General features: G+C 36.2%; 1 protein-coding gene across 1 annotated transcript in view; it reads left to right on the plus strand.

The window, feature by feature from the left end:
• TRHDE (thyrotropin releasing hormone degrading enzyme) overlaps positions 1-15,363 on the plus strand; it is a 382,185-nt gene that overhangs the window by 359,963 nt on the left and 6,859 nt on the right. Inside the window, exons 16-18 of the mRNA XM_004752417.3 lie at positions 9,792-9,959; positions 10,424-10,564; positions 13,034-13,115. Coding sequence (XP_004752474.2) covers positions 9,792-9,959; positions 10,424-10,564; positions 13,034-13,115 — 391 coding nt within the window. The remainder of the gene's footprint in view (positions 1-9,791; positions 9,960-10,423; positions 10,565-13,033; positions 13,116-15,363) is intronic.

Consider the following 15,363-nt stretch of genomic DNA (forward strand, 5'->3'; position numbering starts at 1 on the left):
AAGTTTGTGGTAGTTTGTTAGGGCAGTCTAGTATCTCTTATTCAAAATTTGGTTTATAATCAATGTTCTGCTTTTTCTTTCTTTGATAGAATATCAAGGGTCACTACAGATAGCAAGTTCAACTTTTAATTTTCACTCACTTCTTCCTGCTCTTAAGATTTTCATCAAGAATGAGCTACTGAGAAGCCAGTTCTTATTTATCACAAAATTTCAACAAAACTGCCCTCATCAGTGCTCATGGAATTATTTTTGTAAATGTGTAAAGAAATATATGGGAGTGCTCATTGCTATGAAAATAGAATAATTATGTAGAGATAGCTCCTAAAATTCACAGCAAAGAACCTGTGCTCATGTGTTAGGATCCCTTCTAAATATTTTGAAAGAGCCTCTTCTTTTTTCTTTTTCATGATTTGGGATTCTTTTTATTGTTAAAAAAAAAATCAAATAGAAAAAAGTTCTCGTGACTTCTATTCTATTTTCTCATATATATATATAAAATAAACATTGCTTGTTGTATTCTGCAGTATAGAATGCAGGCATCCAATATACTCTCTACTTTGTTCTCTTCATATACGTCAGTGCTATAGCCAGTGCCTGCCAGTTACATGTATATGTGCATATATATTTGTTATTTCAGAAAAATCATAAAACTGGTGTTTTTCTTAGATTTATCATCTTCCAATGCAAAATATGCCTTTTGCCTTATTTTATAACTTTGTCATTTGCACTTGTGATTGCCCTTTCCTCCAGAACCCAGATTGTCAGGGTTTTACCCTGCAATAATTTTCTCTTACCTTATATAACAGGAATAAATTATCGTTAACTATTTTTAATTATCAGATTTAATTATACCTATCCTTATTCCTTAAAACACACACATACACATATATGAAGTTTCCCATGGATGTCACTGCTTTTTCATAGGAGGGTCAAAGTGAAACCGTAGAACATATAGGATTTGATATAAATAAGAATATTTTTCTATTTTTAGAAAGCACTATTTTTTTGTGTAGTGAATCTGCCAGTTAAATCTCTGAAAACCTGACAATTCCATGTTGGTTAGGGTGTGTGTACACACACACACACAGTAGAATTTACTTTGGCTAAAGTAAAATCTATTTTTAGTTGAGGACCTTGCTAGTGAGAAAAATACATTACTTACTGCTCTGCATCACAGCTTAGTGGTTATCCTAAAAAATTAACTGAATTGCTGTAGTTGATTCTTCCCAGGCTGGAGAAACAGCCTTGTTAACCTCAGTGACCTTGACAGTGCATTAGAAATGAAAGTAAACCGCATTTGCACAGGCCCTCCCATTTATAGAAGTAGTATTTTGATGGATACAATAAATCTATGTAATTTTCAACCTTTCCATGAAGAATACAGAAGACAATGAGTGTTGCTATAAATTATGCCTGGGCAGTAAGAGTTATTTGTCAAGGTGGCGCCCAATGTCATCAGGTAGGGTTTTTACAAACACTCAGGCCTGGGTCATGATTTGAATGAGAAGAGAGCTTATGGATTGGATTGCTGATGTTACCAATGTGTCATTATCTTGTGTCATCATAGTCAGTCATAATTAGGCATATTTTGGATTGGCAGATGGTAAATCTAATCTTGTGTCTTCACGTACTGATTCCTAATCATTGTGATTCGGACATCACCGTCATATGTATGTATGTATGTAGATTTAGACTTCTTATCCCAGCAGGCCCTTAGCTTTACAGTGCTATGGCCAGAGCCCAATGAAAGAAATGTAAATATCACAGATCAAGACAGAGCAGGTCCCTTGAGAAGCCAAGGATAATGGGCACCTGGTAATCAGGAAACAATTAATCTTATCTCTAACACAAGCATCTATAAATAGGGCAATTTATTATGCATTTCACAACATCTACTACAACTGTATACCTCTTAAGTTTTAAATGATGCTATGCTCTTGGAACTATTTATACTAGCAGGCTGCTGCCCACTGTTTCAGAGTGAGTCATCAGAGATATCTTAATTTTTCTACTTTTGTTATAAAGCAGTTTGATTTTTTTTGAGCTCTCATGGGTATAATTGATTCTGGATGTCATAAGGGTTCTGAGTTGTGAAATGTTAAGTAACAATGTTCTAGGCTTTTCAGTGGAGTGGTTACAGTCCAGGACAAAGAAACAGTTTAAACAAGTCAAGTCACGAATTCTCTATTCTCTAATTGTTTGCCTTTTTTTTTTTTCTTTTACCTTTTTGTAGCTCTTTGTCATTGCCTGTCTTTGTCATCATCATGCTGAAAGTTTGGGCCTCTCTGTACATTTCTCACTTGTGTTCTTTTTTCTACCTTTTCTTTGATGTCTCCTTCTTTTTATCCTCTTTTGGTAATGTTGTCTGGGCCACATGAGTTCTTACATTTTTGTGCTTTAGCAATTATATTTTATAGAGTGGTCTTATAGCCTAAATATTTACACTCACCATCTCTCTTCTTTCCTACCCAGTAGAAATAATAGCTATTTTATATATGGGACTTAAAAGTTTAAAATGTAATGTCCTGTATATTATTTCAGGTTAAAGAAAGTGAAAGTCTCTTTTAAAGTACAATTATTTTAATTATAAAAGCCACTTAAAGGAGTGCTGTTATCTTAAAATATAGTCTTTTGATAATCTCCAGATAGTAGCAATTAAGATGAGCCCCCCTTCAGCAATCCTTTTTTCTTTCATATGGAAAGAGCAGCATATGCCTCTTGGCAAATATGCAAAATTCAAACCTAAAGAGGTATTGAACATCTCAGAACACAACAATTTTAAATATAGCTGGTCTGTTATCCACCTGGTTTATCCACCTCTATTTTTTGAGGTCCAAAGGGCCACAAAGTCTAGTTTTGAACTGCCTTTTCCTTCATTCCGGGGTTTTAGTATTCCTTTTGTTATGTTCAAGTTTCAGTGGGAATGAGCAGGCACTGTATGGTCACAAGTGAGAGAAGCTTCTGGAAACAGAGCAGCCTCAGCTGCTGCCCCACAGGTGTCTGGCCCACAGCCCTGCGACCTCGTGTTCTTTCCACCAGTCACCGATGCACCGTGCACGGGGGATTCTTGCTAGGGGCCTTGTAGAGATACTATAAAACAATACTGCTTCCGGGTGCCAGATTTTTTATGAGTTTGGTGGGTGTTTGATTGACAAGCATACCGGTGAAGTTAGGTAGGATTATAAAACTATGTTTTATCATAATGCCTTAATGTATTGTCAGTCATGATTTTTATAATTTCTCATTCACTTGTGGTGAGATTGTCTGAAAACTTTATTTCTGCTTTCTTTTGAGTCCTATACACTTTTGGGAAAGATTTGTTTGCTCCTTCATACTACTAGTAATAGTAATAATAAAAATAATGAGGAGGAATGTCATTACAACAAGTTGAGACAATTGTCTGTGTACCCAGCACTTGGCTATGCGAGGCATTTAGATAAAGTCCATACTGAGCTCCAGATATGTACTGGGCACTGCGCTACACCCTTGATAAACATGATTTCACTTAATCATTGGAAAAAACCTCAAAAGAATGGTTTTCCCCATTTTCCAGATGAAGAAATTGATCCTCAGATGCAAAAAGTCACATGTTCTTTCGAAACAGCTTTAAGTTTTTATTCCACACAGCTTCTGGGGAGCAGCTAAGGGACAAAGGAATGGAGATAGAATGAAAGGTGGCCTTGGGGGGTACTATGACCAGGGTCAAACTTTGTAAATGCAGGTTATTTTTCAGTCTGATATTTTAATGTCAATGATTACCCTGAAAGAAATAACAGTACTAATACTTATAAGGTCAAACAAGACCTAGAGTATTGATGAGGAAGCCGCAACCAAAGCTGTCTTTTAACTTTTAGACTAGGCAAGGGATCTTTCAAATGAATGAATGAACTGCAAATTAATTAAAGTTAATTAAGTAGTAGGCCACACACTAAATTAATGTGTAGTGCCACTGACAGAAACAGGCGCTCTTTGAGAGGCTAGTGATTTAAGAAACTTTTTTCATTGTCTTTGAAAATAATTACATCTGCATTTCAATGTTAATACAATCACTAATGAAAAGAATCTTATACCAACAGAACAGGAAGGGACTTTAGAACTCATGTATGTTAGCCCTGTCCAATTAGGATGAAAAATGAAGCCCAAAGCAATGACCTTGACTTGCCTGGTCCTAGAGGCAGTTATTGGCCAAATTAGGTCTACTGAGAACCTGCTTAAAAATAGACCCCTATCATGATTAAGCATGAAAATTTATATTTTAAAATAGTACGATTTTTTTTCCTTTGGCCTGTATAATTTCCTTTGGGAGATATTTTAACTGAATCATCAGAATTGTTTCTACATATTATTCAATAGCATTTTTCTATATTGGAATATGTTTTACTCTAATAGTAATAGAATTTTGTCTTTATAAATGTAATTATACTTCACTTATCTTATTTCCAAAGTAACTGTCAAATTTATTTAGTGATTAAATTCAAAATATATGCATTACAAAAAGAAAAACTAGTTAACTGTAATCCCTCAACTCAGAGGCAAATGTTAATATTTTCTTGTTTTTTTTCTTTTAGTCTTTCGTTCTAACATAAACATTATTTTTTTCACTTAATATAGTGGTATTATGTATCTGTTATATTCATCCTTAATAATATATTTCATATATTAAATAATGTATTTTATCATATCATTAAATATTAATCTATGACATCTCATTCTCTGTTGCTATTTCTATCTTAAACCAGTCCCTGATTGTTATTTTAGATGTGTCCTGGTATTTTACCTTAAAAAACACTTTTAACAAGGAAAACTTTTATAGCAAAATTTGCAGAAATTTGTCTAATTATTTTTATGAATTTATCAACCTACTTCACAGATTTCCATTTAAAAACTAAAATATCTTTTTACTGAGATTCAAGATACTAGTCCCATTCCACCATCATTATTTAACTCAGTAAAAAAAAAAAATTCTAAATTTTTCTAAATTAAAAAAAATTGCTCTATTTTTCCACCTACTAAATGTTTTTAACCTCTACCCCGAAGTATCTCATTATCATGCATCTGCTTTTGGTAAAGTAAAAAAAGGTTCAACATATCACCAAAATACAAAATAAATTATTTCAAGATGATATTGCTCTGCTTTCAAAACTTTTACCAAACCGATCAACTTTGTCATGGTCCTGTTTAAAATGAGAATAGAGGGGCACCTGGGTGGCTCAGTGGGTTAAGCCTCTGCCTTCGGCTCAGGTCATGATCCCAGGGTGCTGGGATCAAGTCCCGAATCAGGCTCTCTGCTAAGCAGGGAGCCTGCTTCCTCCTCTCTCTGCCTGCCTCTCTGCCTACTTGTGATCTCTCTCTGTCAAATAAATAAATAAAGTTTTTAAAAATAAATAAATAAAATGAGAATAGAGTAAAAGCTACAGTACAAGTTACACTAATTAGGTATAATTTTCTGCAGCGTTAGACCCTCGAGAAGATCAAGACACTTCCTTTTGGCTAAGCACTCCTCCAATCATCTCCTATGAAGACCACTGGGAGAGACTAGCTTCCTCGTCCTGTATATGGATACTACTACACATGGAGAAATATAAGCACATTTCCTTCTCAGATAATAAAATTCCATTAAAAGATTTATTTCTGAGGCGGAAGTTTAAAAGAAATGACCGTGGGATATTCACATTCTTATAAACAATTTCCATGTCCGTGAGAAGGGGCCCGTCTCCCTGTTATCCTGATAGCAAGAATCTCACAAAACTCATTTGTACTGCTCATAACTATGGGTTCCATGGGGTTTTCAGCTCATGCTTTCCCAACAAATGAGCTTTTTCATTTGTTCCTAATGACTTTGGTTTATACAAAGAGATCTTAAACTGTCCCCAGAGCAATCATTTTGCTAAAATGTTATTAGAACATCTTTACAAATTTAGCAACAAAAGGGGCTTCATTAACAATGGAAATCATCGGGAACCAAGGCCCTTAGCAAATTCAGTGCTCACCAGTCTTGTTTTATTTTCAGCAACGAGTACAATAATGTTGTGAACTATCCACTGACTCCTTAGCTGGTGGGTGGGTAAGGAAGTTGAGGAGTGGATGCCATGGGAAGAGATGCTCGAAAAATCCGGACGGTATTCTCTGGTTAATCGGCTCTGTCCTTGCTCTTGGAAGGAGACCTGTAAACCGGAAGCAGCGTGTACTCATGGCATCTGCTAATAGAGTCATTTCTTTCCTGAGAGTTTGGGGATTTGCAGACGAGACTGAGGGCTGTTTTTCAATGGACTATCCACAGGATTGAAATTAAATATGTAAACATATGTGTGTCTCATTTTTCTAGTAACCAAATTTGATTCATCTGCTGTGCACAGAGGGCCAGCTGCTGGAAAGCCTGCAAGTTGACCTGCAGCTTCTGGCAGAGCAAATCCAAATTATGGGGTTTTCTTTGGGTTTGACACTGCAGCTTGAGATGCAGAATCAGCCCCTATTCTGGGCAGCTTTGAGTTTAAAGGCCTCCTTTGCCCGGGATAACTTCTGCTAGATTCCTTCAGGGTGGTCTCTCTGTCATTTTATCCAGCACTTTATTGCTGAGTGCCCTTTTAAGACTTTTTTTTCTTCTTGCTGTGTGTATGGCCAGATTGCCATAGAGCAGTTCCTTCAGTACACCGCTAGCCTCTGTCCTTATGCTGGCCCAGAGGCGGCATTTTAACAAGTATCAGTTCAGTGCTGGGGAGCACTGAGGATACTTCTTGTTGGAAATCTGGTCTCACCAACATTACATATTTCTCAAAGACGACTGATTAAACTGTGTATTAGAAAATTAACTTTAAAAAAAAAAAAAAAAAGAGATTAGCGGCAACCCTATGGCCAGGCCAGTTCAGCACTGAGAAAATGATAGGTTGGATGTGTCCATATTACTCTGACTACTGCTACTAATAAAAACCAACGTATCTGGGGCGCCTGGGTGGCTCAGTGGGTTAAACCGCTGCCTTCGGCTCAGGTCATGATCTCGGGGTCCTGGGATCGAGTCCCGCATCGGGTTCTCTGCTCAGCGGGGAGCCTGCTTCCCTCTCTCTCTCTCTGCCTGCCTCTCCGTCTACTTGTGATTTCTCTCTGTCAAATAAATAAATGAAATCTTAAAAAAAAAAAAATACCAACGTATCAGGGGCACCTGGGTAGCTCAGTGGGTTAAGCCTCTGCCTTCGGCTCAGGTCATGATCCCAGGGTCCTGGGATTGAGCCCTGCATCAGGCTCTCTGCTCAGCAGGGGCCTGCTTCCCCTCTCCACCCCCCGCCTGCCTCTCTGCCTACTTGAGATCTCTGTCAAATAAATAAGTAAAATCTTACAAAACAAAACAAAAGCCAACGTATCATACTTTTGTTGTCATTAGCCATCTTGAAGCTGATAAAAATGGGAAAGATTGTCTTGTACAGATCATCTTGGATCTCAGTTTACTATATCGTGGTGATAGAGCAAAATATCCTCTCTCAGAACAGAGTCCCCTCACTTGCAAAAAGAAATGTATAAGGCAGACATCATGATATTATTATATAGACTAAATAAAATGTGTAACCTGAAACATGGTATTGCCCAGAGGTGTTATTTTCTACCTCTTGTGCTCCTCCAGCCAGTGCCCAGGGCTTTGGAGGGACAGTCCCTTTATTCATTTGTATGTGCCTCTTAGTTCTGCATCAGCCAACAGCATCTACTGAATAATGAAGTATGGACTATTGCTAGTGACTATGATATATGGCAGTCAAGTTATTTCTAAGGAATATAGTTTAATATCTGGTGGGTTTCTTTTCTTTCTTTTCTTCTTTTTTTTTTTTTTTTTTGCATTTTCCTTATTTCTGTATGCTTTTTCTATTGGAAACCATTGATATTGGAAATGCATTTCATAGGCAGTAACAAACTTAATTTAATGGACTCTATCCCTATATTCTCTTTAATACATTAATAACTTAATGACTCTCTATTAGAGCTAACGTTAAGAAAATGTACACTGAGAAAAAAAGGAAAATATACATTGATTGATGAGCTGATGATTTCAGTAGACATTTTATTGTTTTTTCTTGCAAATTTTTTGTCGATTGCTTGGCTAAAGTCTTAACAATTATACAGTGTTTTGCTCTGTAGCCTATATTTGAAAGAAAAGACACATCCTCCTTTCTAGCTGTTGATTTAGAGAAAAACTAAGTTTCTTATTTTCTTACCGTTACTAAAGATGGAGGCGTATTTGTAATCCTGTATTGCATCTACCATGATTAAACATGGCAGCAATGTTTTCTGAAGCTCTGGGCTGGTTTTCTGAAGCTCTGGGCTGATGCTGTGTCCTTTTGTTTAGAACAAAACAAGCAGAGTGCTTGTCTTCTAATACCACAAAGACAAAAGGCTTTAGTCAGCAAGTTTAAAGTAACATTCGTCCGAACACTCCAGATCACTTACTTCTAGGAAGAGACAGAATAATATAGTTTTAGGCATTTCTGGGAACAATTAATTTTGTACGATTCTTCTAGCAAATCTCAGCATGTGGTATCCTGAAGCCCAGTGGTCTATATTCTGAGTGTCCTCTGTCCTCCGTAGCTGCTTAACAGAGCCAGATGAAGCATCTTCCCGGTGGTCATTCAGATACTTCCTCCTGTTTTCTAAATAGCCCTTCAACCATAGCAGTGTTTTAACCATCAGTCAAGGTCCTAAATCTTTAGAAGAGAGGGTTTTATCTTGCTGTCCAGAAAAAAACACCTGTTATCACCCACATTCAAGTTACAAGTAAGAAAATTAAATAGTGGATCACTGAATATGACACAAAGCAGAATGTATTTTTTTGACTTTTTGTAAGCATTCTAGTCTTCTTTCAGAGAAGTCAGTTTTTTAAAATGTGGGATATATACTGAGACTCGAGAGGACAATATTTAGTAGAAAATTGCTATGGTGAGTAAACATGAGCTTTTATAAGCTATAAATAGTCAAGAGTAATTAAATCCACTCACACTTTCCCACCATAATATTTATTTTGGAGTCCAAGTCAAAATTTAGTCTGTTTTTATAGTCACTTTTGTAAATGTAGGGAAAAAGACTTTTTTTTTCTCAAAATTTATTACTTTATGTTTTATCTGTTTATTATCTCTATCAGTAATCTTCTAGGTTCTGCAATGTGAAGGCCTATTTGAGAAAAATAATTTTAGGGACACCTGTCCATGATTTTAGGAGAAATGTTTGTTTTATTCAAATTAGTCTCTTCAATCTGTGCTTTCTTGCCATTCTTGGTTCTACCAGTTATGAAAGCAAAATCTTTGATAAGTGTATTAATGTTGGTAGAACTATAGGCATCCTGCTTGCATTGTTTCTTTAAGCCTTTATATTCTGACCCTTTTTAAGGTTTTATTTATTTATTTGACACAGAGAGAGAGAGAGATCACAAGCAGGGGGAGTGGCAGAGGGAAAGGGAGAAGCAGGCTCCCCTCTGAGCAGGGAGCCTGAGGCCAGGCTGGATCCTAGCACCTGAGACCATGACCTGAGCCTAAGGCAGACATTTAGCCCACTGAGCCACCAGGCACCCTGTGACTTTGGTTTAAATATAGTTTCAAGAATAGAAACAAAACTTGCATTCAAAATACATGATTTTGCATCGTTCAATTGCCAATTTTTAAAATCTTGTTACTATATAGTATTATTCTCTTTCAGGTAAAATCTGATTAACAAAATCATCTTTTTAAAAACTGACTGTAGTAAGGCAACATCTGTCTTTAGTTTCAATGCTATGAAGCATTTAATTAACAGAAAACCACCATGGGTTGCTTCTTTAGAATACCACTAAATGTTAGAGACATCGTCTACTGTACAGGAGTTTCACTACTAGATGAGGATGTCTGGGAATTCATATGGATGAAATTCCACTCCACTACAGCGGTTTCTGAGAAGAAAATATTATTGGAAGCCTTAACTTGCAGTGATGACAGGAACTTATTAAATAGGTAAGTCAATTAATTTTCTAAATTTTTTGTGTAATGAGAGTACTCTCAGTTAATCAAAGTACACTGAACTTGATTTTATTTCCTTGAATATAAGCTAGTTACGCTAGGATATAGCTAAAGAAAACTGCTGTGTTGACATGACTAATGCTAATTGAATTGAAAGAAACACCTTTGTTTCTCACTATAAAGATTTTTAAGTAAGTTGATAGCATCAGAACAAACTTGTGATTTCTTCACCAGCAAGATTTTTTTAAATTTAATTAATGAGCTAATTAAAATGCTATGAATTTGCTCTTCCCCCTTTTAAAAACAGAAAATTGTTCTGTTGATAAGTTGTATTGGTAGTTTACATAGGACTGTTTTTCTAAAGAATATGACAAATTATTATGCATGTAATTTTTGTAATTTTATAAAAATTGTTAAGTTATTGGGCTAAAAGCTTTTCTACAATTCTATCCTTAAAGGCTTCTGAATCTATCACTGAATTCTGAGGTGGTGTTAGATCAAGATGCAATTGATGTGATAATCCATGTCGCTCGAAATCCACATGGCCGAGACCTTGCCTGGAAGTTTTTCAGAGATAAATGGAAGATATTAAATACCAGGTAGAATAAGAGTTCAATCATTCAAACATGAATGAATAAATTAAAGGTGACATAGTAGAGATAAAGACCCAACTTTTTGTGTTAAAACTAATGTCCAGATAATAGAATTGGATTTTAAAATAGTCAGCCAAGTTGAGTGTTGCCACTCCTGTGAAACTCAGAATTATTTTAACGATTCTATAATATTATTCATGTAATAAAGATTAAAGACTATGATTATATATGGAAATGTGAGAGTAAAAATGTTTAGCAGTACAACGTTTGTGGAAAATCTATTAAGTTGTCTAAGGTTGAAGAAATATCATACAGCTGTATTCTGAATGTGTTATAGAAAAACTGATTTATAAATCAGATATAATTTTTATACTACATAACAAGAAAATTTAACCTCTGCAAGAATTGTTTTTAAATTTTCTTTATATGTGAATATCATAAAACACCTGAAATAAAACCAAGATATAGAGAAGGAACATTTGAATCATTGTATAATCCTAGTTTCAATAGAATTCATTCCTGAGACATCTTGTTTCATGGTGAGACTTTTTCAGCCTCAATTTAAGAAAATGTTTCATTATGTATTTAAATATATTATAATAAATGTTGATTTATTACTCTGATAATCTCTATGGAATTTTAAAATTTAATTTATTATAAGGCATGTAGATGCTACGTGTTCTCAAACTTAAATGTCCCCAAAAAGTGAGCAGACCTCTTGTTCTGTCTATTAAAAATTGGTGTGTAAACGTCATGTTTTTAAGGTACATAGACCTTTCTCAGTTGCCCTTGTATAAAGGGTTCCATTTGAATGGATGTGTCCTGTTAAAACACAATTCTATCTACAAATATTTCATCAGAAAGTGTTGATATTCCTAGAAGACACATTAGCTTTCTTGTATTTGCAGCTCAGAAATTGGAATGATTGGAAGATTAGAACTTACTTTGCTCTCATGTACCATAATATAGTGAATAGTCAGATACAAGGTGAAATTAATATATAGGAGCATTTCACTTTAAAAAGTGTCAAATATCTGCTAATACACAGCCTGTGTAGGGAGTGGTTTTGTCTATCAGGGCTCAGCAGAGTGGGCATGTATAGTTCAGTCCCAACCAAAAAATGTTTGGTTCCTACTGTGCTTATTTTGTATCACTTGAGAGTCCATGGTCTCTAACCAAAAGCTAAAAAGGTTGAGATTTGGAAATGTTTAAATTCTTGACAAATAGAACTGTCTTCTTCATTGACTTCTACTGCTTTAGCAGTCCTTAAACACTGGAGTTCATGGAAGTGCTGTCCAAGGTACTCTATCTTTTGCAGATTGTCCCTGCTTTTAATTGCCATCTATTCCAATGGTTTCAATTGCTCCCAAATCTAGATCTCTTACTCAAACATTTTGTCTAAGCTTCACTCTATGATAGACAATTGCTTGTTTGGCCCCCCTACTGAGGTGTACCTGCAAAGCTAAACCTATCATTATCCTCTTGTCTTCCTTTCCTCAGTAAATATTATGGCCATCCACCAATTGCTCAAGCCAGACACTTGGAAAACTACAGATACCCCCTGGTCATGTATGACAATTAGGCCTGAGATATTGTCAATTTAACAAGTCCTAAAAGAAAGGTGCCACAATGCTGTAAGGAAGCATTAGAAAACCTCTTATAATGGGGGCTGAGCCTTTGCTTCCAAAACCTCAGAATCTTTTTTATCTTAATTCTGAGAGTATGGTAGTCTGTGATAGGTATCCTTAGCACAACAGAGATAAATCAATAAAATGAGAAACCTTTCCAACTCACCAATACAAACTGCTCCTTACTGTGGGTCATGAGTCAAGAATTTATGTCTGTGGCACAAGGATTATGCAATCCAGGTGAACAACTAAATACTTCAATTTAATGTCTACATGAAAACATACTAATATTTGGGAAGCATTTCAAAGAAATCTGGCTCAGTTTCTAAGCATGAAAAAGGAGAATGCCAATGTCAATTGTGACTGACTAGACCAAAGGAGCTGTGTGACATACTGTTAATGCCCATGTTTTTCTTATACTCCTCTTTCTTTTGTTGGGATTTCCTTTTTTTTTTTTTCTTATAGTGAACTAGGTTGCTTTAAAGTTGAAAGTTTTAAAATATTTGTTCCTCAGGCCTTAGATTGAAAATATAACAATAATTCCTAAATCTAATTTTAGAGGAGTCCTTTTTTTTTTTTTTTAAATGTACTACAACATAGACCTCCCTGAAACATTTTGAGCCAAATCAGGTGGCATCTGATATTATTCTGCAGTCACAGCTCTTTGCACCTCCTTGGCTCCCTGGAGAAATGACCTTGAAATGGTCTGAGATCTTAATGGCAACAAGATAACATTGGTCAAATGGAGCCTTTGAAAAGGATTTAAAAAAAAAAAAATCTGAAGAGTAGGATTTCTTAAATTATTGCTTATATAACATCAAGCCTTTTTTTTTTTTACTCTTTCTAGGTATGGAGAGGCATTATTTATGAATTCCAAACTCATTAGTGGAGTTACAGAATTTCTTAATACCGAAGGTGAACTCAAAGAGGTAAATATTTTAATATAGGAGTTCTAATGATTTTCTTTTATAAATATATAAAATTATACATTTCTTTTAACCACTTTTTTTTCTGACAGACTCCTATCTATTTCTTTAAAAAACACACGTTCATGCTAACGACTTGAATTAATTCATTATTTGCAAAGGTATTTCTATTGTATTAAACATGAAATGTCTTCGGGGGGCACCTCTGTGGCTCAGTCGGTTGAGAATCTGACTCTTGGTTTGAGCTCGGGTCATGATCTCAGAGTTTTGAGATCCCCTCCTGGGGCTCTGTGCACCCAGTGCAGAGTCTACTTGTTCCTCTTTCTCCCCCTCTGCCCATCCCTCTGTGCCCCTGCACATGTGAATGTTAGCTTTCTCTTTATCAAATAAGTAAATACAATCTAAGAACAGACAGACATAAAATGCCTTCTAGAGGTGTTTAAATATAATGATTCTCAAACTCCAGGACTCCAAATCCACTCCCAGTATCTTTGATCCAATCCGCTGCTCCTGGGCTGATGATGTGAACCCAGGTTGGGATCCTAGAAATAACAGAACCATCCTGTCACAATGACTCAGCATTAGGGTACAAAGGATCAAGGATTGTGTTAAGATATAGAACTTGAGTCTCCCTGCTTCATGTTCAGGCAGATTACAGGGTGTGGATCAGCAGGTGTGATTATAAAGCTTCGTGCTATCTAGTCTGTTCAGTGGAATGAATTCAGTGTATGAAAGAGGATATATCTGGCAATATATATTGAGATTAACAGTTTGTTGAAAATTCTGCTTGATTTAATCATACATGAATTTCATTAAAGAAAATGAACAATTCTTTAAGGACTAGTGTCCAGTTTAGAGTATATCTAATGTTTCTTTTTTTTTTTTTCCTGGTTTATTTCTCTGGAAATTTAAACCAGCTTTCCCCCCACCCCCAACCTTTAACTCACATTTGTAGAAGAGGGGGTGTGAAATGGGGAGGGATAAGTATGTAGGAGGGAGGAAAAACATAGATACTTAAAAAAAAATTTTTTTTTAAAGATTTTATTTATTTGAGAGAGAGAGAATGAGAGAGAGAGAGCGAGAGCATGAGAAGTGGGAAGGTCAGAGGGAGAAGCAGATTCCCTGCTGAGCAGGGAGCCTGATTTGGGACTCTAGGATCATGACCTGAGCTGAAGGCAGTCGCTTAACCAAGTGAGCCACCCAGGCATCCTGATACAATTTTTTTTTTAAGATTTTATATATTTATTTGACAGAGATCACAAGTAGGCAGAGAGAGAGACAGAGAGAGAGAGGGGAAAGCAGGCTCCCTGCTGAGCAGAAAGTCCGATGTGGGGCTCGATCCCAGGACCCTGGGATCATGACCTGAGCCGAACGCAGAGGCTTTAACCCACTGAGCCACCCAGGTGCCTCTAGATCCTTTTAAAGGATTCTGATGAGCTGGGCTTCAACCATCTACTTTTTTTCTGCTGCTTCCCTCCGTTACAAAGGATTGCTGAGATTTGGCTTTGACAATCATGGCTTCCTCGATTCTCACTCATCGAATATCTGGGCTGTGACCCAGAGCTAAACATATCCAGCAGCATTTCCCTAGAAGCATCACCCTGGCACCACCCTTAACATCTTCTAATAGTGCCGGTGTTGTATGACCATCCCGCATGCCCTGACTTGGATTCTTGCACATGACGAGCTAAGCTAAGCTAAGTCTCTGATTGTAATGATTTGAAATTCAATTTTTACCCCTGCTGTGTGTTCCCAACCCTAAAGGATTTGGTTCTGAAAGCCCCAGCCCAATGTTTTACTAAATTTTTTTAATGAAGGAAGCTAAATGAGAAGGACTCCTTTCATAACCATATGAAACAATGAAGAAACAATTAAATGAATGATTGCTTCCAATTTTCTCTGTATTTAAATGAAGTACTTTTAATTTCTTGATTTTACATTCAATAATCAGTGAGTAAAAGACTCATTTAGTCACAACCTATGAAGCCACTGAAGTGAGCACCTTCTCCTGTCTTCTTCCCAGTATTCTCTGCCTTTGCCTCCTTTCTTGCTGACTCACTTCTGTTCCCGCTTCCTTTGCTTCACCCTCAAACTCTTATCAGTCTTTTCTACTTTCCTTGTATCAGGTATACCCAGGCCCTGGGAAAACGTCTCTTAAATGGATATTTATTTGACTTTATTGTACGCTGACCACTTTGTTTTACTTACTTCTCACATATTTTTTAATATTTTTCCACTTGATTTAATTGTC

The sequence above is a fragment of the Mustela putorius genome, unplaced genomic scaffold, assembly GCF_011764305.1.
Source record: "Mustela putorius furo isolate JIRA1106 unplaced genomic scaffold, ASM1176430v1.1 tig00537227_pilon_pilon_pilon, whole genome shotgun sequence".
NCBI lineage: Eukaryota > Metazoa > Chordata > Mammalia > Carnivora > Mustelidae > Mustela > Mustela putorius.